This window comes from Prorops nasuta, unplaced genomic scaffold (genome assembly GCF_024137725.1).
Source record: "Prorops nasuta isolate Cenicafe-Biocafe unplaced genomic scaffold, Cenicafe_Pnas_1.2 PNAS00009, whole genome shotgun sequence".
NCBI lineage: Eukaryota > Metazoa > Arthropoda > Insecta > Hymenoptera > Bethylidae > Prorops > Prorops nasuta.
This window is the reverse complement of record NW_027116806.1, coordinates 5,241,718-5,265,302: the sequence shown is the minus strand read 5'-3', so window position 1 is coordinate 5,265,302 and position 23,585 is coordinate 5,241,718. Positions and strand designations below refer to the sequence as shown.

Sequence of the window (23,585 nt, the reverse complement as noted above, 5' to 3'; positions counted from 1 at the left end):
AGAAAAACAACCATTCATTTCGCGGGTAAATATATACTATAAATTGTGTATTTATAAAACAAAATATTATAATTACTAAAGTTTTCCGCGCACAGCCTTCTTGAATTATAATCTTAAATTTTCATTGAAGCGAAAAATTCAAAATTTGTAGAAAGGAGAGTCGAAGAGAAATATAACAAATACGAGAAAAGTCCGACAAAACTTGTTAAAATTTTAAATACAGCGCGCCGCTAATGGTTTTTTGAAAGGTAAAGTGGCACGCACTCTGAAGGTGAAATGGAGAAACTACGAGAAGTAAAGCATAAAACTTCATTGAATTATCATCAGTCGAATCCTTGATTACCGTTTTTTTCTCGTTGTTTTTCTTCTTAGGTTGTAGAAAAGAAAAGTTTTCATAGAAAACCCATCGATAAGGTGAAAGTCCAACTTCTATGATTCTATTAACCTCTACTAAGCTATTTTTAAGTTCAGCATGCAGAAGCAAAATATATACATATGTGTCATGTTCTTCGTGACATTCCTTAACGGGAATTCGTATACCGACATTACAGGGAAAAAACTATTTCGCATGCAGCGTCGTCATTTGTTGGCGGATTGTAAAGTTATTATAGGTTTTTGGAAATGCCAGAAGATTATCTACTGAAGTACGTTGGGCAAACTAACATAGAATGAAAAAAAATTATTGTTTAAATAAATATATTAACATTATTGAGAAACAACAATTAAATCGCAAAATCCCCCAATGTACTTTACTACATAATGTTCTTACGTTTCCAAAAAGTCCACAAAAATGCAAATCCGTGAAGAAATGACGATGCTGCATGCGAAATAAATAATGGAAGAATTTCGTGTTGGCGACTTCCCGAACACACGAAAGTCTTCCATTATTTATTTCGCATGCAGCATCGTCATTTCTTGACGGATTTGCATTTTTGTTGACTTTTTGGAAACGTAAGAACATTATCTAGTGAAGTACGTTGGGGGATTTTGCAATTTAATTGTTGTTTCTCAATAATGTTAATATATTTATTTAAACAAAAATTTTTTTTCATTTTGTGTTAATTTGCCCAACGTACTTCAGTAGATAATCTTCTGGTATTTCCAAAAACCCAATAATAATTTTACAATCCGCCAACAAATGACGATGCTGCATGCGAAGCAGTTTTCGCCCTGTAATGTCGGTATACGGATTCCCGTTAATTCTTCTGCGGTTTGATTTATCCGACCTGAAGTTATCGTTTTTCTGCGAAAATAGTTTTCTGCGATCTGCGTACCGACCTCTCGTATTTCCAATAATACTTTATCCGTGTTGGGATATCGAATTCCTATATTATCACCAGTCGAATCTGTATGTTTTTCTGGGATATCTAGATAATCCCGAGATATGGTAACAAGTAGAATCCTTTTGCTCCAACTCTCTTCTCTCCAAGCTGCTGTAGGCTGCTGTAGCTTCGCACACAAAAGTACACTGGGTCTGTCAGTCAGTGATTTTCCTGGCATTCATGTGACAATTTTTATTCGGTTGTAAAAACAAGTGAAAAATGTCGAGACCTGGTGACAGACAGAGTTACTCCCAGACGTATAAGCTCGTAGTGGTTGGCGGTGGTGGAGTTGGAAAATCGGCGATTACCATCCAATTCATACAAGTCAGTATACTTTTTATGGTCATTAAATGTTGGTTTACACACACACACACACATGGATGCCTTCCTGTGTACATACACACTGGATCGTCAAACAGAGCAATCTTTTTATTACAAATATAAAAAATGGCTTGGAATAATTTTTGTTATTATTATTTTAGGTCATTTTTATCAGTCTCCTTATCGGTGATATATTCGCATAAATGTTATGTTCTTTATTAATGATTATGTCATACAAGCTCTCTCTAATACGCGTCTGATTGACATATATGGGCATGCACGATTATATCTTTCTCTACTAGACTTCAATGATATCAAAACGAATGTTTTAATATTTATTAAACGTTGACATCACAGATTGACTTTATTATTTATATAAATAACCTGGTTTTAGACGATTATTTAATGATAGAAGAACAAATATTTACATATCTTTAAATATGTGTTTCAGATTAATGTTTTTTGCATAATTAATGTTTATGGTCTATTCTTCAGATTTTGTCCAAAATATTTATTTTCTACAACTATCCTTTTTCTATATGTTTAGAGTCACTTTGTGACAGATTATGATCCAACAATTGAAGACTCTTACACGAAACAGTGTGTTATTGATGATGTACCTGCAAAACTCGATAGTGAGTAGTTGTTAATTTTTTATAATTTTTTCATACTAATTTTATATATTTTTCAATAATCATACTGAAGCTCACAGCGAATAGTAATGAATAATTAATTTCTATTAATTTTTATGCAGTACCTTGGAGATTACTTATTCCTGTAAGCTTAAACTTTTGTTTATTACCAATATTGTAAATTCGGGTTTAGAATTTATTTACCATTAAGCAATATAGATTTTCTGGTGATTAGCTATTATAGATTTCTTATATTTGATTTGTTTTAAATTTCAGTACTTGACACAGCTGGCCAAGAAGAATTTAGCGCAATGCGTGAACAGTACATGAGAAGCGGAGAAGGATTCCTATTAGTATTTTCTGTAACTGATCATTCTTCTTTTGATGAAATGATAAAGTTTCATAGACAAATTCTGAGAGTTAAAGATCGTGATGAATTTCCCATGCTTATGGTTGGCAATAAAGCAGATTTAGATCATCAAAGAGCAGTTTGTATTTTTTTGAGTATAGGATAATTTTCCCTTCTGTACAGAAGTGTTTTAAAAAATAATGAAAACAATTTGTTTAGGTTTCAGTAGAAGAAGCTCAGAATTTGGCAAGGCAACTTAAAATACCGTACATTGAATGCAGTGCTAAGCTGAGAATGAATGTTGACCAAGCTTTCCACGAACTAGTGAGGATAGTTAGAAAGTTTCAGTTATCTGAGAGGCCACCACTTAAGCCAAATTATAAGAAGAATAAGAAGAAGTGCTGTTTACTATAATCACTATAACATATTAGAGATTTTCTTTGCGAATTTTGCAGTGAACATTTACCATTCAATTTCTAAAGACCACATATTCTTGGATTAAAAAGAGCCAATGGTGATGGAAAAGTCATGGCCAGAATTAATTTAATACATCAGCAGACTAATATTAGGCTTAATTAATATGGGTAAAAAAATATCCTGTGAAAGGATACAAAAAAATTATACAAAAAAATTCTTGTTGAATATTAATAGTTAACTAACTTTTTTGAATGAAGTTGAACTTTGCAGATAAGATTTTTAAAAATGCTTAACACATTTATAAATGGATGCTGATGATTGCTTTAGAAACACAAGTACTAATTACGTTTAGAGAGGAAGATGAAGTTTACATAAAAATGATTCAACAATAATTAAATGGTCAAACATAATTTAAATAACAAAATAATTCTTGCAAATAACAGCGCGACGGAATTAATGTTTAGAATCTCCTCATTAATTATTGATTATGCATTATTATAGTAATAATTGTCTTAAGCGCCCAAATGTTAAAACACATAAAATGAGAGATATTAATTTTATAATTATTTTAAAATTAAATTATTTTTATTTTTGTAATACTGTGCCAAACAAGTTTCTTTTCGTTATAATAACTCCCAAACAATTTACGTAGCTGTTAATTATAAATAATTATTGAGATGGCTTTCCTTCATTTTTAATTCCATTATTTTCTAATTGTTAAATCTATTTTTGCTTCTATAGAGTATGATAAAAACAAAATTGACCAAAATGCAAATCCTGACATTAATCAAATAGTGATTGAAAAGATGATTTAAAGTTATTTTTTTTTACATTATTTTTACATATTTCTATAATATAAATGAATATACTTATATATGCATACTATATACATATATTACATATATGAATACAATTATAAATTTGTATTTTTAATTTATATCTGGACAAGATACCAAAGTGGAATGTGACCAATGTGGATATCTCATTAATAGTATCCTTCATATACAGTAGCTGAATATATAAATTTTTCATATGAATTTATTATACCATATACACACTCGTGCAAGCCTTCAAAAAATGTTCAACAGACTATTTTACAACGTTATTCAGTCGTATTCGATTGAATTGTTTAAAAATTGTGCAATGAAATGGAAATAAGATCTTTTTTCTTAAATTATAAATACGTATACTATATTTATATTTACTCGTTTAACGTTATTATCTTTATATATATAATGTATTCTTATTTATTTGTATTAATTCATCTGTCTTTAATATATTAGGTTTAATAACAAATGAAGTAAGTGTCTAGAATGGGGCCAATAACAATTCTAACAAGAGTAGAAAAAACTAACGGCATTTTTAAACAAATAGTTGCTCGTCGTATTAACATTTTATATCGAAATATATTTTATTATTAAACATCTTTTATCGTATCATTTACTCTTTTTTCTGATTGTTGTAATAATTTACAATTTACCTCTTCCATAGATCTGTTAATTTATAAAAAAGAAAATACGAAAAAAACTACGAATCCCCCAAGATGTGTTCGATGGATGAAAAATTAACAAACGATTAACAATATCGATTGTCGATATCTAAAATGATTAACACCAGTTTTATGAATGTTACTTATACGTTGATTCTTAAATTTTATTAATTCATTTAATTTAGCATATATATATATATTTACTAATTGATTTATATGATTAAATGTACCGTTTTTGACGTAACTAACAGAAAAAATTGTTAAAAGTATTCGAAAAAAAAAAAATGGGAAGAGTCGAAGCGACCTTTCAAGAATCGAGTTTTAAAAATTTGGTAAATAATTAAATATGTGTTATACTATATTTCTGTGTTAATTGTTAATTCGTGATTCAATTGCGAAATGGTATCAATTTTCTTAAACATCTTTGTACACCAAAAAACGACAAATAAATTATTACCTGTTTCCGAAAGAAAGACGAGAGACGTACCCCCTTTTCAGTGAGTCCTCTTTCATCATCGACGAGTAAATCGATGTGCATGGCGCTATCCAAGAAAATCATTCTATTGAATTATCGAAATCGAGCTAATTAATTAGCCGGCGATTAGTCTGTATGAAAAAAAGTTTCATGGCTGACCGAGCGGGATATATTTAGCACACTAATCTTTTCCCTCGCGTATGTAAAATTACATAAGTTAAGAAATAACGAGATGGGGTTTCATTCTAAATAGAATCTTGGGATAATTTTAGCTTGTGAAACGCAGTAAAAATAACTGTTTAACGAGCGGGGCCAATTAAAACGTACGATAATTCGTGGGTTTTATGGGACGGGAAATTTTCCCATTGGTAAAAAAAACCAATAGTTTTCTACAATGGATTTTGCTTTCACGAGGCGATACTGCGAATATCAAAGCAATCATTTGAATTTGTTGCCGGCGCCAACATGACTATTGCTCATTAAATGCATTCTATTTTAATCTGGCCGTAATCGAGAATAGTCGGAGGTCCAGCTCCACGTGTTCACGTACGATGAAATTAATTTGTGAAATAATTTATTATCCACTGGCGAACGAGCAATGCTTCGAAGGTATAATTAATGAATGATTCTGGAAAGCGAATAAATGCATTTTCTGGAAAAATTCTGGAGGAATGATCGCAAGAAGGAGAAAGGAGAGAGAAGAAATTGGGAGGAGAAGGGGAGGGGCCAGGGAGAAATTCGACCAAGGAAAATAGAAGAAATAATTGGGCGACTGGAGAGATAGGGAGAGAAAAGGGAAGAAAAGAAGAAAGGTGTGACTAATGCGAAAGGATAAGGGACACGCAGTCCAAGCTCCGCGGAAGATCTACAAGCCTGAAAAGGTTGCTGCTCCACGAAGTCCACACGCGAATAAAGAAGGGATGAAACGCAAAAGAAGCAAAACTCACCTGGGAACAGGCCAGGACGACCAGAAAAAGAAAGGGGCAAAAAAAGAGAGAAAAGCTTCACAGACCCCCAGAGTTTATCCGAGGGGAGAGCACCTTAAATTAATCACGTTGCAATTTACAGCCAAATACATTCGGATATTGCGAGTTATAAAAAAAAAAGAGAGACAATACTCTTGTTCATTTTTTCTCGTGCACGACAGATAAATCAACCCAGAGATTCTTGTGATTTTCTGCGGTAGACGTTGCTAAAAATAGCCACAATATAGGAATTTTCAAAGAAAATTCGTTTCACGACTGCGATAATGCAACATACTCGACAAAAAATAATACACACATATATATATATATATATACACGTAAAAAACATTTGGTCCGATAGGAAAGGAATGCATAATATTCTCTAGCGTGAAAGTCATAATCGTCTGGACGAGGTTCATTCAGGAATCGCGAAATGCAAAAAGGAAGGAGAAAATCTACCTTGGCTCAGTTTTTGCCGAGCATCGATAAATACCGGGAACGAGCGTGGAATCGACGATTTTCTATAGCGTGGAACCAAAAATAGCCTGGCAGGTAAGTAATCCTGTAAATTGCGCGGGACGAACGTGTCTAAATTTAAAATGCAGCCATTGCACCGGGGAGGAACAGTTGTTTCTCGGTAATCACGGGTAATTTTATAGCCTGTTGGTGCAGTTTTCTTGTAGCGTAATGGTCGAACGTCGGCGACCGGCTGGAAAAAGTTGGAGCCAACCAGGCAAGCCTCACCGGGTCAGTGCTGGTTCTCTCATTTCAGGAAGATAAATCCAATTAAACATCAACGATAAAATTCTTTTATCCGTGAGAGATTTCGCTCGACCGCTAAAATAATCGCAATTAACGCTCTTCCCGATTATTCCGCCATTTTGGTACCACCGTTTAATTACCTCCTACCATTTTCTATGATTTTATCTCGCGTTCGTTCGACGCTTAGATCTCCGTTTACCCACGTCAATAAAATACTCGACGATTAAATTGAAATTATCGCTGCGCCGTAATTTGTTTATTTTTCTCTATCTCATCCGCCAGTTTTGTTTTGCAGATTTCCTCAATCTCGCGCGCGGATCGCTTTCATTGAGTATCCTTCGCGGGATTTTTTCATTTCGAGATGCAAACAGTCATTGATATCCGTCTCCCGATGGTCTTCCGTGTGCACGTTACGATTTTCCTTGAGAGTGGAAAAATCGCAGGGTGACCTTGAGAAACGCCACGGTGTACAATTGCGAACTTGAACGATTCGACTCTTCGCGAAACCGGCGAATCCGATAGGTCTCTCAACTTCTCTCTTCCCGGTATCCATGATAACACTCCCGGATGATTCTAATTTTAGCACTCGTGCCATCCGAAGGACCTTGAAAATGAATCTTTTCATTTCAGCAAGTTATATTTCTACACCATTATGACACCATGATCATTTTAATTACTACTGAATCTTTCACATTTCTGTCAGTCGAGAGGTCCTTGAATCCAAGTTTTTACAAGCTCATAATTAATCTCTTCTTTCTCTTAAAAGAAAGAATTATGAAAATTTTTCATCCCAACCGGGGATTATATTTTCGCGATTGTGCGAGAGATCAGTTATGATACACATTTCATTTTTAAAGAAAATTAATGGAGAACCCGCGTTATATCCGAGGTCCTTGAATCCAAGCTTTTTATTTCCTCGTAATTAAACGTATACATTTCGAAAATTACTCATCCCAACCGGCCATTTTAACTTTTACGAGGAGACCGTTGTAATAATATTTACTTGATTTTAAATCAATTTAACGAAGCTCGCGTTATCCCGCGAGGTCCTTGCTCAGATTTCCCACATGAGTCACGTTGGCCTTCTTCGTCCGGCTTCTTCACCCGAGGCTTTTTGCTGTACGCCATTATCGGTTAGAGTTACTCGGTCTTTGACTTTACCTGGTTTGTTTTCGTCTCCTCTTCTGCTTCTCTTCGTCATTTTGCTGGCTCCCCTCCCCCTATTTCCCTCTTCTTTTTACTTTTCGTACCGCTGGAGAGGTCCTCGGCCGACCTTCCGCGCCAACGTGTCTTTGCACTTTACTCAATACATTCTCTCAAACCAAGTCTTCCAACAGCTGAAACGCTAACCGATCGGCAACCGTAAAATCCAACCAACCGTCTTCCTTCGAACGAGTTAAAAGTTAGGTTAGGTCCAGTAAAAAAGAAGCGGCAAATTTTGAGCAAAGGTCAATGACCTTAAAAGGACGAGACCGGTTTCCTTTGAACATTATATCCTACATTGAAAAATTCGTTCGATGGATAAACACATAAATATATAGCGAGGCGTAAAATTTATTTAAAAATATAGATACCTAAAGGTCAACGAGAATTCTGTCCGATAATTCGTACATATAAGAGCGGTGGAAATTGAACAAAGTATATAGAAAGCAAGGAAGAGTGGGGTTAGTTAAGGACGCTGATATGTCGCTGGTTTATTGTTGACTGCTGAGATTTATTATTAACAATTAATATGTTGTTTACATACGTAGATAGGCGAATGGCCTTCGACAGTGCTGCAAGAAAGCAATGGAAACAATCGCTAATATACGATTACTCAGAATCACAGCGCGGTGATTGCCGCGATCTCCAGGGACGGCTACCTGTGTGTGGATGCAACAGAAGCCGTCGTTCCACACAACAAATCGACCTGATTTGCATCTCAACTTCGTTCACGAGTCTATTAACTATTCCTTAATCAGCGATCCCATTCTCTCGTCAATCATTTTCTCTGTCAATCTTTATAACGGGAAATATGTGCAATCGTCTCGATTACGTCAACGCTTATTAGATTTACCGATCATCATATTAGTTTATTTCGTTAAATCATTCCGATACAACCAATTGCAAGCATTCAACCTGTCTTCGACTTTACTTCTAGAAATATCTAATGGCCCGTCATTTATCATCGGAAAGAGTCGCAATAAAAACTACGCAAGTTGTCGAAAGAAGAAATAAAAAATCTCCTTTACTCGTAATTCGATTTTACAATGTTGAGCAACACGATAAGAAAATTCACTCAAATTATCATTGAAGTCTCCTGCACATGTGTAGGCAATTACCCTCGAGTGATTTTTCAAAATGATACAAAAAATTGGTTCGTCGATTGCAAGGAAAATGATGTAAGGATAGTATAGGAACAGTAGATACAGTTTGAGTCTCCTGCATAAGCGAGATCCTGCAGGATTTTCTCACATTAAGTTTTCCTAATACGATAAATTTTTTAATCGATTGGTTTAGTCGATGAATTATAATTTCAACTTAATAAATTTGTTCTTACGAAACGATCTTCGTATATATATATATATATATATATATCGTGTACACAGGAAATCTACACGCTGTCAATCTATATTTTAGTATAATTTAAGTCACTTGCATAAGCGAGAACCATTTCCAGATTTTATTTCAACTTTTCCCAAATAGAAAATTTTCATTATTCTCGATCAATTCGCGCGTGATTGGATCAAGCTGGAATACAAATAAAGAATGATTCTTCGAAAAGATGTTTAATATAAAATCTATCTTGATGTTTGATTTAGGATAGCTCGTATGTATATAACGTAACAGGTGGTATATATCCAATATCCAACGTTGGATACGTTGGTAATATCCAACGTAAGTAAGCTGACTTACAGGTAGTTGTCCCTGGCGGCCTCGAGTTGATTCCATCGTAATTGCACTTGCGATTTGTATTAGTCTTTGCTCGACCTTGAAGAACGCACTAGCCTCTCGTACCGATTCACGATGAAAGCTCGATTTTCTTCTTGCTTACAGCCCTGCCCACCCCTTCCCTCTCTTCCGCTCTTCCTCTTGGACTAAACGTATACGAATAATTGAAACGAGATGAAATAATTTGTTTAAATAATTTATATGTACCACAACTGAGAAAAGAGCAAACGGTAAATTTAGAACAATTGGCATTCAAACACTTTATTAATAAGATCGATTTATGCTTAAACGATTTGATTAGACCAAACTTTGAGTATATAAATTAAAACGAATGATTAATTGAGCGTGGAAAATAATTGAAGAGTAAAAAGTTGAAAGAGGGGATAATAATTTAAGCGGTGTATGTAGGAGGTGGGGGTAGGGATCGTCGTTGTACATGAATAGAGTAGGGATTTTTCAAGGACTGCAGGGGATGGATTAACACTGAAATTATAGATAACTTTTTCTGCAGGCAAGTGTCTACATTAGAAATAGGCCATTTGACGTGTTGCAATATTAAGACCAAAGTTTATACCCTGACTTGTCAAATGATCATTTTTAATTAAATGTAAACAAATGTGTTTAAAATAACTGTGATAGATATATGATTAAGAACAAGAAGAAGAAAAGGGAGACAACGATCGTGTACGAAGGATGATCTTTGCAAATTTTTCAAACGTTTTACAAACTGGATTTCTATTTTGAGAAATAAAGGCTGCTTGTTTTCCACCTGTAGCCATCTAATTCAGTTCGAGTCCCATTTGAATCGCTCCTTACATAGAGCTCTGACAGTACCCTCGTTGGAAATAATGTTGGCTCCCCAGGTTTTTATCTTAGACTTTTTGCACCTCATGATAATAATCATCCTGCAGGTGTAATTGGGCAGGAATTCCAGCGAGGATGGGTTTACCGGGAGAAGTTGACTATTCTTGGGACGGTAGATTACCGGATGCCCCCCCAGGCGGGACAGTCGAGCACGCCGTTTCCCGGTTGACGATGGAGAAGAAAAAGAAGAAGGGAGGCTGTGGATGTAGTGCAGGAGGTGGCGGAGGTAATACGTAGAAGTCGAGGAGGATGAAGGGAGGTGGTGGTGATGGTAGGCTGAAGACTAAGAGGAAGAAGGGAGGTTTTAGATGTAGTGCGGAAGGTGGTAGTGATGGTAAGTCGAAGGCTAAGAAGAAGGGAGGTTGTGGATGTAGCACAGGAGGTGGCAGCTGGTGGTGGTACGTTGAAGATGAAGAAGAAGAGGAAGGAAGGTGGTGGAGGTGGTACCGATGGAACGTGGAAAACGACGATGAAGAAGAAGAAGAAGGAGCTGAGATGGAATAGAGAAGGTGGTGGTTGCAGTGGAGGTGGCGGAGGCGGCAGTGGTGGTACGTGGAGAACGGGTTACCCGAGATCTGCCGGCTCTCAGTCCAACACTCGCGATTGATTATGCTTGTCCGACACACCACGAAATCTCTACGTCCACTCTTACTCTACCCCGAAACTCCAACTTCCATTTAACCTTCATCACGAGTCCTCGCCACTCATCTAACTAATCCTCCACCTAAGTGTAAAAATTTCTCTCCCAAGTTTACCTCTGATTTATTTTCTAATTTGTTGTTTTTCCTCGAGAGTGAATATGGCAGAACGTTCAGTGATTGGGGAAATCCGTTGCAAATTATACAAATCGATCAAGGATAAGAGATGAGAGTAGTTTAATAATCTCTAGAAATTTCAATTCGGTTCCGAATCCGGTAGTTGTCGAAACACACTCTCCTTTTATTTTGACCTACCTAAAGAATTAACTACAAAGACGCTCGAGAAACAGGTATGTAAAATTCAGATTTGCCCATTTCATTCATTGCATACTATTACTATATATATTTAGAAAGATTCACATAATTGATGGCTTTTAATGAATAACTGTCAAACAGTGACTATTTGGAATTTTTTACTATGAGCCATTTGTAAAATCGTTCTTTGAGCACAGGGCTCAATTAGACTTTTCGTAATAAACACAATAATGTATAAGTAGTATTTAAATAGCTTATTTGCATAAATCTTAAATTGAAAAATGAGTTTTTCTTTTTTGCTTTATGAACGATTATTCATTGTACACCTCCGATTATCTTAAACGATAATGACGCGTCGTTAAGAAATTAAGGAAATTTTCATAAACTGACACGTTTTGTTGTAAGAAAACTGATCGTGCCAGTCTTACAGAACAAATTTTACTTATCGATAGAATAATAAAAATAAGCGTAAAAATATCTTCGAAGAAACTTCATTGACCAAAATTTCATCAATTTTAAAGAAGCTTTCATTATAATAATAATGTAAAAATAGAAAAAAATAACAAATATACATTATGACTTTCTTAAAAAAATTGGAGCTTAATAAAATCAGAAGTGTTGGAAAAGAATAAATATACGAAAGGGGATAATTGTCATAGGACAGAAATGTTGAGGAGGTATTCGGATTGGTAAAGTGTACACGGATTATAGGGTTTATTCTTTTTAGGTGGAACCAGTTTGATCGTATATTAAAAATAACGAGAGGCGGTTCTTCCTTTTACCTATAACGGTGCTATAAAGTTAAACAGAATCTTACTACAAGCAATGAATGATAATTGTTTTTTTTTTAATTACGTTTCCAGAAAATCGCTTAAAATTATCGTAAGACGTTCGCAGCTCGCGAAGATCGCCAAAGAATTCTCATAACTTTTCCCCCTCGTCATCCGCTTCTTCTTCATTCAATTTCAACGTTCGTTGTAGTCTCAAGCATTCGACTCACACAAAAAGAAATGAAGAAAAAAATTTATCCAGTTCCAAAAAACGTAAATTTTTCCAATGCACAAGATTTCGTTGAAAAAAATAAGATAAAATAAAGATCGAAGTCTCGCTCGTGAAGATTGTTTGGTAAGAAGTGGGCAGAAAGGGAAACATTCATGGTTGGAGAGAATTGTAAAAGCTAAAAATTACTATGCAAAAGAGGCGAATGGTTTACGCGTGGCGCGAGACCGTGAGATGCGAGTTTGGAAATATTATTGTTTGTTTATTACAGACGTTACTTGTTAAAATATTTATATGTTAAACATTGAGAGTGATCCTCGATTAAATCCAATCTGAGAGAGAGTAATGGGGGAGGGGGAAAATGAAAATGAAAGAAAGAGAGGCAGAGTCGAAAAGAGAGAGAGAGAGAGAGAATTCCGCTAATCGGGATGATCCGTTAAGCTAACAATCTTCAACCGTTAATCTTTTCACCTAGCTCTAGTAAAATCACTGACTCGTTAAATTAATGCGCGAGATTATCATCTAAATATACCGTCCCGAATACTATTTTTGGGGACAAATTGTCAATTCAATATTTGTGTCGTTTCCTGTAGACACGCGCGTTATGCTAATTCCGTTGCGAACTCCCAACTGTGTTCATAAAAAAAGGCGGGGGGGAGGGGGGGGGGGAGTAAGAGGAAATTTTATTACGACGGAAATTTCTAATAATCGATCAAACACGATTAAAGTCAATAGGGGATCTTCCAGGCCACTGGAATTAACAGTTTCAAATTAGAATGAGAAAATTATTAATCTGCATGACTTTGTAAGAAACAAGAGTGGAGGGATAGCAATTTTTATTGGAAGAGAATAATTATTGATAGATGAAAACTTGAACAGTCTTTAAAATGTAGGAAGAAGAAGGAAGAGAATTCTATACCGATAAATGAAAAACTATCGAGTCTGCATGGTAATGAGATAAACGATTTTGTCGAAGATTATAGCTTTGGCAAGATTTATTGAAAAATTAATAGCGAAATGTGACGTAAGAAGGATAATCTATACGAGTAACGGACGCGACACGTTCTTACGAGAGTAGTGTATATATGGAGATGTAGAGATGCGTGAATCAAATAAAATGTTTAGCGTATTGCAACGAGACGACATCTTGTGAAACCATCATTCGCAGGGAAAGATGGATAGATTTATTTCGATGTACAAACGCAATGCATAAATTTCGATAAATTTCATTGTCTGCAACAATTATAAATAAAGAAGAATAATAGATATAGTATAATTTTTATTCTTATTATACAAAAGCAATGCTTCATTAGTATAATTCATAATTTAGTAAACAAAAATATAATAGTAAAAAATAAAGCTGAGAAAGAAAATGGTAAGATCGCAAGTCGAAATAAACCTTGCTGAAAAAATAATAAAGAATCGCTATTCTTTCTTAGATGACCTTTCCTTCGCGTCGTTTCTCCGTTGAATCCTTGCGAAAATTCAACGTCTTTTTCATCATCATCTACACGCGCCACCGACCAATCGCGATTCCGCAAATATTTATTTTTTAACCCACGCAAGAGATTTTCTTCGTCGTGTTCAACCGGCGTAAAAAAAGAGATAGAGAAAAAAGAAAAGCCAATGAAGAGCGAGAGTATATCGGTGAAATCGTCTTTTGTTTATTTATTAAACGAGAGGAGAATGGGTGACTGTTTTATGGTATATTGACAGGAGGGGAATAATACGAGGAAGAAAACATGGAAACTTTGTTTCCGATGAACGTTAAATGACTGTTTCTTTTTTTTAATAATTATTACGGAAGATTCGGGCTTTTTCATTAAACAATGACAATGATAAAGTGATAAAATTGAAAAAATAAAGCGAGTGTGTGTTGTAGGGAAATAAAGAGAATATATAGAATAGAATAGCATCGATTATTATTGCACAATGCACATTCGAAACAAGATAAGAAACGTAATTTGTGGATTTGTAAACGCTGTCTTTAATTAATATCAACATAAATATAAGCAGGCGTAGGTATAACAAGATTATTGCAATATTACCAGAAAGATGTGTAGAGCATTGATAATATAAAATAATTAATTAATTATTATTCAAATTAATGCTCGATACTAATAATATGGAAAATAATAATTGCAGACAAATTGTAGACGCTGCTGTATTGAGAGTGATAGAGGAGGATAGGCTAGACAGATGGATGAAGAAGAAAATAGAATATTGTATTATCATACAAGTGAAGTATCTTCTATACAAAATATAAAAATAGAATAGAAAAGCACACGTACGAATAACGATAACTACAATCTGATACACTACAAATAAACAATGTCATGGTGCTATTTTATAGCGTGCAATGTAAAAAGTGATAAATCTAAGCGAAATTGCCTGTTAAAAAAGAATGATAAGCTGAGTTTATTTAGGAGTGATATTTTAAAACGTATATAGTTACTTGTGTCGTAGATCATATATTTTTACTGACACAATTTAGTCAAAATTTATTTCAGCAAGATAATGTCGTATAGAAGCGTTTAACTTTACGTATAAATTAAAAATAAAATAAACTATCGTGAGGAAATCAAGAGGTTAGATAAGTATTCTATAAGAAAATTGTATTAAAAATTTGCTCGATGAAAAATTGCGTTTTGAAAAGTATATTATGCATAATAATAATAATTATAGTTTACATCATTACAATTAAAGGTCGTGGAAGTGAGTGGGAGGAAGGGGTAAGTGGTTTGATGAGAGGAAGAGGGAGAGGGAGAAGGAGGGGGGGGGGGGGATTGAAAGCGAGACAGACGCAAATCCAGTAAGATAAGGACGATATCGGCAGAGTCCCGTTAAATTATGTCAAATGCCGCAATGGAGGCTACCAAGTCACACAAAATTCCTCCTTCCTATAATTTTCTCGTTAATCGAATCCTTTCCTTTTTCTACCCCCTTCGTTTTTTCTGATCATCCCAGTGTCGTTGCACAACGCAAGACGGAATCGAACCGAATAATTTACCGGAAACCGGAAATTCGCACTTTACGACTCGCCGGGAGCAAACAATTTTCCTCACAAAAGTTTCGCTCGTTCTTTTAACCATTTTGGTCACGAAAGCTTTTTCACGATTCCGTTTTTGCTAATTGCTTAAATGCATTTTGACACTAAAGCTACTCTCTGCGATGAAGTTAAACCTTTATCGGTAGCTTTAGCGTTAAATGTGGACAAATTTGCGCTTTTGCCATTTTTTTAAACAAGTACGTTCTTAACCCAATCTCATCCTTATTCTTCTCGGCATTGCAGTTAATCGTTTTGGACGTGGTACACTAACGAGATGTATTTAGAAAAAAAATAAGATAACAACGAGTTGATGGAAATTGTTTCTTAGAATTTTATTCTTTTTTCATTTATGTGTACGCTTGTAAATTATCAATGTTTTTGAATTTATTGCTATTGTCACAGTTATATATTACGTAATGTAATGTAATATATGATACTGTTTATTCGTCTATCGTTTTGAATTCTTATAATATTGATGAAAAATATCGATGGTTTTGTCTCATAAAAATATAATAATTTTATAAGTGTATTAATTATATTAATGGATTTGTGTAGATTTTTGTTACATGTATAAAACATTTGTTAATGCATATCTTTTGATGTAGTAAAGTTGGAAAAAGTTTATTTTATGTATTATTTTACTATAATACTGCTTATATATATATATTAGGTCAATCTTTTTAGATTCGAAGGCAAAACAGATTTGTGCAACAGGAAGGCAGAGGATGTAGCGTATGGCAAAACTTCTGGTTAAGAGAACTCTAGCTCCGATATATTTACCGAGAAAGAATTTCAACATTGATTATTTACACTGGTTCTTTTTTTATCGTTGCTCGAATTTATAGACACGGGACACCGGATCGAGATAGTAAATAAAGCTGGTGCAGAATTATAATATTCAATTAGACGGCTCGCTCGCGATTAAGACCTTTCCCAAGAAACCTTTCACACTAGGACGCATTAATGAGTTTACCTCGACGATTCTCGATTAATTAAATATATACGGAGAACCAGATTCGTTTGAATAGACTCGATGGATGAAATCTATAACGTCGAAGGTTTAAAATATATGAGCGTGGAAAAATTTGCCAGTGGTAATCGATTAAAATAAGTCACATGGAACAACACATTTCTTTCAATTTAATGCGAGCAATAATATATTTTTATCCCTGATTTCGCAAGAAATTCGTCTCTTTCAACAAAATTCCCTCTTATACAATTTTACAAATAATTAAAAATCTTTGTTGGTTACTCCTAACTTTTCTCCATCAATAATCAGAGCGATAGACGAATTTTTATGGAATAAAATTAATTTTTTCTATTATTTTCTGAATGTAATTGGAAAATTGTTTAATAATAAGGGGAAATTGTAAAATTACGAAGCAGAATTTTCATGGATATTTTTTCCGTCTACAATTTTTTCTAGGAATTATTCGGTAATGAAGTTATACCGTGAATAAGGAATTATGGTGCTGCTTTTCATGGTGATTTGCGTAGAAAATAAAAAACAGGAAAAAAGAAGGTGACAAATAATCCTGAAATGTGGAAGATAATTAGCGTCGATAAGAGATTAATTATCAACGGAATTGCGGTACTTGGAGCGAGACGAGAAAAAAACATGTTTGATCCACGAGGAATCACGTATTTCTCTACTCTCGTAGGTGAAATGCAATTTTCATTAAAATATACACACGCTCGATTAAAACCGTAACTGAGACGTGCTCGGATTACTCAGGCTTATCGAACGCTTCAGCGCCACAGACAAAACCACTTTTTCCTTCTTCGCGAGCCGAAGCTCGGTTAACGTCAGAAATATTTTAGTTTGACGCACTCTTTTCAACGATAACTCCTCCAGCTCAGGTTGGAAGAACCTAATCAGTTTTCAAAACAATAGTCCAAATGGTCGACTGTGTCGATTTCATATTGTATCAATTAATTACAATAGAGCATAAAGGGAATTAAATATGTATAGATATTATAAAGAAATAAAACACAGATTTTTATTTTCTTTGCTAATGTTCTGGAAATTAATTTTTAAAGTACAATAATTTAAATAAAATAGGAAAATATAGAGAAATTTGTCAGAGAAACGTGTTGAGAAGAAAATATTTTTCATTTTATGTAAAACTAGACGGTGTGTAAGGTAATAGTTCGTTATGGAGATATTGAAAAAGGGAGTAAAAAGGAGAGGAAGGCGAGCTATAAGTGGTGAGTGGCAATGGCATTTATCTCGTTAATTATGATATTGATCGTGTTATGGGATGTTGTTTTTTTCACAGAGTGATCTAACGTCCTATAATATACTGTGTTGATATATATATATATATATATATATATATATACACAAACACATTTACTATATATATATATATTATATAGCATAGTATATATAAACGTTCACTTGCAGACTTAGCTATCCTTGCTCCAGATACCGGCATGTAATTTTTGTAACTCACTGGCTTACCAAATATTGCATCTTAATGAATTTACATTTATCATTCAGACACACAGCAGCCAAACAACGATACGATACTCGACTTTTTCGTACAACCAGTCTAACTTTCATGAAAAAGCTTCTCACCAACCACTATATACATACACACGAGTACTATATGGTAATAGACACACCTAACTCAACAACCATACCGGAGTATAATTTTTACAACTCATATTGAATTACCAAATGTTGAATGTTAACGCATTACCCTTATCATTCAGCCATACAGCAGTTAAAAAAATAGCAATTTATATTTTTTATTATTAATCTGCCAATCCCCGCGTGTGTGCGACTTTTAAAAGTAAACTTCGCGAACTTACCGTTTCCTGCAGTAAAGAATCAATATTCGTGCATTCGTATTTTATCAAGAAATATTCGTAAAGAGAACAATGAAAAATTACAAGGTACAAGTTTAGAATTTGTGGGACAACCGATGAATGAGAAGTCATAAAATGAATTTGACAGAGAAACAAGGTAATTTCTGGATATAGGGATTTGAAAGAGACCTTGCTTCGCGTCTATATCGACAGATTATTCCTTTCGCTGAAATAATCAAGCATTAGATTAAATAGCAATTAACGTATCGACCTTGTCCGATGTAAAATTTGTTGCGTAAGAAAAAGGTAGGGGATAGAAAATTTATTCTTTTAATTTGACCGTTGGATAAATTCATCTTCTTGAATTACCTTCGTACGTTTTATATAGATGTCAAGGTTTTGTTACGTAATCGCTGTGTATCGAAGATTTGTTTGTACTTCCCTCCTCCCCCACAACCATTTGTTCCTTTTCCCAAACTCTTCCTTTATCTCGGAAGATCCAAAAGTATCCATTACAAACCATGCGTGACAAACGCACTTACGCATTGCCTTCTCTTGCCTGCTTTTTGCTCGGCTAGAATAAAACCTATTACGACGCGAAGAGAGAGAGAGAGAGAGAGAGAGAGAGAAACTAACAACAATCTGGGAACTCGAGAAATCAATCGACAATTGATACATCCATTCTTCGGATCGAATTTCTCGATCGTTCGACTCTTTCTCAACAAATAACTTCTTCGTTTAACGTCAGAGAGTATATAATACAAAATATAAAAATAGATAACCAAGTTATGTTACCCTAAAATTACTCTACTATCCTTTTTTTATTCCCACTCAAAAGTACAGTATTGCAAAAACAAAATATGCGGGAGTATCTCGACGAAAATAAATAAATTTATTGAAGATAGGTTAGGCATTTTCGACGTATCTTTTATTCCAATTCGAAATACTTACATAAAATTATAATGTTGAAAATTGTATGAGAAATTAAGAAACTTTGTTATTTTTCGCAGGTTATTTCCGGTTAAAGAAAATAGAAAATGGCGAAAACAGTGAAGACCAAAATGGTGCCACCTGACGGTGGTTGGGGTTGGGTGGTGCTGATATCGGCTTTGACCGTGAATCTGCTGATCCCAGGAACTCTCAAATCCTTCGGAGTCCTTTTCGTGGAATTTCTCCACGTATTCAAATCCTCGTCAACCGCTGCCTCTTGGATGCCTGCTTTGTGCTACTTCCTCTATAACTCACTAGGTATGGATCGTTCTTCTCGTCAAACTTAAGATCATTTGCGATTTTAAGCCAGAATTAATATTTCACTTCCACTCGTTTTTTCTACCTTTCTCTGTTTATCCTACTGTATCTTTCTTCGTCGTCTCTACTTTCTATTATCTTTTTAAGAATTATCAAAATTCTTAAAATATGATTTATTTTTCAGGACCCCTCTCCAGCATTTTGTCAAAAAAATATTCCTATAAGACCGTGACCTTGATCGGGGGAGCTTTTGCTTCTTGTGGAATGATGCTCAGCTATTTTGCCAATTCTGTTACATATTTATACGTCAGGTAATTAAAATCTTCAATTCATAATTAATATAACGATTCTCCATCAGCTCTCTCCTGGTTCCTACCAAATCTTTTCTCTTTCAGTTATGGTTTAATGGTTGGTATTGGAGCAGGACTTACCTATCCACCAACGATTTACATTGTGACGGCCTATTTCGAAAAATGGCGAGGATTCGCCAATGGACTTTGCGTTTCCGGAAGTGCCATTGGTACCATTCTACTTCCGCCTTTCTTGCAGTATTTACTGGATTGTTTTGGATACAGGTAACAGCTCGAATAGTGCATGCACACGGTCTAAATTAATTAAAAGCAATTTCAATAATGTTTCTGTTTTACCGACAGAGGAGCAGTCTTGATAATGGGTGCATTGACCTTGAACACATTGGTGTGCGCGATGTTGTACCATCCTGTAGAGCAGCATATGAAAATGGTAGTGATTGAGGAGGGAATGGACAACGAGGGTTTGTCGTTGGACGAGGAGAAATGTGGAACAGACAAGAATCGCCAATCGACTTTGAGCATCGAAGGGAAACAGGATGAAACGTCGAAGCAAGTGGAGAACCTGACGGAAATTCTCGATGGCCATTCCTCGTCGAAAGACCAAAAGGATGTAGAATATTCGTGGAAAAGCTCGAACGTCAATTTCGATCAATCGTATCGCGAGGAAGGATTGGAGAACGAGGGGAAGTGGAAATTACGCAACGACCTTCGATCGTCCTTGAGGAAACTGGAAGGAACATCCAAACAACTGGAGAACCTCACGGAAATTCTCGACGGCCGTTCCTCGCTGAAATCTTACAAGAAAAACGAAGAGGATGCAACCAAAACGAAAGTTATCAGAGCTGCGAACGGAAGTGACAAGCATTTCAAACCGGAAGTGGTTGGTAATGAAAAACCGGAGGTTTACAGGAAATTAAACGAGGAGGATTTTTCTGGGATTGATAGGGAAATTGTGAAAAACGTGAAGAACCTTAGATCGACCTTGAGAAAACAGGAGGAAGCTCGGGGGGAAATGGAGGACAATTTTCATTCCTATAAGGAAATGGAAAATTCGTGGAAAAATTCTAATAGGAAATCAATTAATCCCAGCCAATCTAATCTGGAGCAAGATGGTAACAGAGTCAAAGCGGAAGCCGCCAGTGCGGCGAATGGAAATGGTAAAAATTCAAAACCAGAAATGACCGATACCCAGCAGAAGACGGAGATTTATAGAAAATTGGACGAGGCGAACTCCGAGGAAGCTTTGGAAAATAAAGAACCATTTAATTTGGAAAGAAAAGGTTTGAGAAGATTCTTCGGGAATCCGTGGAGTCGTTTTAAGAAGGAAGAGACCATTTTCCAACCGGAAGTGTACAGAAGCATCTCTGAAGACACTCTTGCAGTACCCGAACCGGAAATAACGATTCCTTACTCTCTCGTCAATGACGAAGAGGTAGAGGTCAATGATCTTGAAGAGAAATCGGAGGTTCAGAGTCCGATTGACAAATCGCAGAGTCAGGAAGAAAGATTACAGGTTCAAGGTCTCGCGGAGAAACAGGTAAATTCGATCTCGACTGAGGACAAATCGGTGACCGAGAAGTTCTTCGACTTCAGCGTGTTGAGGGACCCGATTTATTTGGTAATTTTAATCTCCAACACGACATCGGCCATCAGTAACGTGAATTTCATGATTCTGTTACCGTCTTACGCCATCGAGGAAGGTTTCGACAAGCACTCATCGGCTTGGCTACTGTCCATAGTCTCGGCCTTGGATTTGGTTGGCAGAATCAGTGGCTCTTCGTTATCCGACATCGACTTTGTGCCGAAATATTATTATTTCGTCGGTGGCCTTGGACTGAGTGGAATAGCTTTGGCCCTACTCCCAATGGCCACCAGTTACACGATGCTATCATTCTTCTGCGCCCTCTTCGGTCTCTCTTCCGGCATGTACATAGGCATCACTACTGTAATTCTGGCAGACATGCTTGGAACGGAAAAACTCGCCTCCTCTTATGGAATTTCACTCTTCGTTAATGGCGTCTTGCAACTCATCGGACCACCCATTTGTGGCATCATATTCGAAAATGTTGGATCTTACAAACCCATATTCTTGGCTTTTGGAATTATCCTCATACTTGGCACTGCCCTGTGGGCTGTGGTACCACTCATTAAGAGGAATAATAAAAAAAATCTGGAAGCTGTTTGATTATTCATCTTTGTAATTTAACTCGTCATTATAGACGTATATCACTCAAACATTTTCCTAGCTTAAAACGAAAATCTCATCTCACTCTAAGGAATTTAATTCCTTCCCTATAACGCGTCTTGAAACTCGTCGGATAATACTTATTTTTGGCATCCTCTTCGTCAATGGTGCTTTGAAACTCATCGGGATACTCATTGATTGCATCATCTTCGAAAATGTCGGATATCCTACAAAACCATCGTCTTGGCCTTTGGGGAGTAAGGGAAAGAATAATGGATGAATGCAAAGACTGTCTGATTCTTCATCTTTGTAACTTTATTCTTAAACTTAACGTACAAACTATCTCCAAGTTTAGAAGTTATCGCTGTTCTCTGACTTTGCTCATTGAAAAGAATAGCCTGAAGGGCTTAAGTACTTCTTGCTATAATATTTTAACAATAATTTCTTTGATATGATTTCCACGATTGAGAATCATGGATTCGAATGCATTTATAATATCATATGTACATTAATTAGAAATGTATGAAAATTGTGTCTATGAACGTATGTGAAAAGATGCAACTTACACATTTTCCTTATTGTCATCACCATTCAGTATATTATATACATAAATACACTTACATAAACACATACTATTCCCTTTTCAACGACTATTCGTTGATCTCCATTATTACGTAATGTCTGACCAGCTCATTCAAGCCCACTTATACTTGCATACAGTGTGCACAGGGTGTCATCTGTACAACGGTCGAACCGGAAACCATGGATAGATCAGATTATGTTTAACAAAAAATTCTTTTATTCCTTAAATCCAAGGATTTTCCACTATTGAAATTTGTTATCGTCCATCTATCGGATTTTCAGGCTGACCACTATTTGAATAATACCCTGGTTGTACAGATAAAACTGTAAGAGCTTAATTAGTTGATAGTAAACGAAAATTAGACTGCATAATCTCTTTACACTATTTTATTCGCTGTAGGATCTGGAACATAAAAATGTTTTTAGATAAATTTAGACTTCCATTTCGTAGATAAGAGTTATTTCTTTTTTTTTATTAAACATTAGTATTGTTTATTATTATTATTATTGTTACAATTGAATGATATTACTACAATTATTAAAGCCATATATCTAGTCACGCCTGCGAGAATGTACAAAAAAACATGAGATGCGAATGGTGAAATTTGCTTGTGCGATAAGAAAAAAGTGCGACAGGGCCTTGTTTGCGGAGCACCTTGGGCGTTCTGATAGAAATAATGGCGTGTGTATACAATTAAATACTTTTTAAAATAATTATCTAAGTGATTTAAACGATAAATAAAAGATGACCCAGCAAAGGTCTATCAATTAAAAATAATCGACTCAATCGTCTGTGTTTCATTTACAAAATTTCCTAATTAATTTTGCACTGTCCCATTTCTTTGGACCAACTGCAATTTGTTCCTCCATTGAAACGTTTATTTCCTCCGCCCCGTTAAATTTTACTTTTTCTACTT

At 35.2% G+C, this 23,585-nt stretch overlaps 2 protein-coding genes across 2 annotated transcripts; both read left to right on the top strand.

Annotated features, from left to right (window-relative positions):
* The first annotated feature begins 1,359 nt into the window (after positions 1–1,359).
* Positions 1,360–5,005, top strand: Ras64B (ras-like protein 2). Its single transcript, XM_066731401.1, has 4 exons — positions 1,360–1,646; positions 2,191–2,278; positions 2,552–2,763; positions 2,844–5,005. Exons 1-4 carry the CDS (start codon positions 1,542–1,544, stop codon positions 3,036–3,038), a joined length of 600 nt encoding a protein of 199 aa, XP_066587498.1. The 5' UTR covers positions 1,360–1,541; the 3' UTR covers positions 3,039–5,005.
* A 6,143-nt stretch (positions 5,006–11,148) lies between these two features.
* LOC136776373 (uncharacterized) lies at positions 11,149–23,446 on the top strand. The gene is made up of 5 exons (XM_066731842.1): positions 11,149–11,515; positions 19,353–19,590; positions 19,775–19,901; positions 19,986–20,165; positions 20,244–23,446. The coding sequence occupies exons 2-5, from the start codon at positions 19,380–19,382 to the stop codon at positions 22,084–22,086; spliced, it is 2,361 nt and encodes a 786-aa protein (XP_066587939.1). The 5' UTR covers positions 11,149–11,515; positions 19,353–19,379; the 3' UTR covers positions 22,087–23,446.
* The last annotated feature ends 139 nt before the right edge of the window (positions 23,447–23,585 follow it).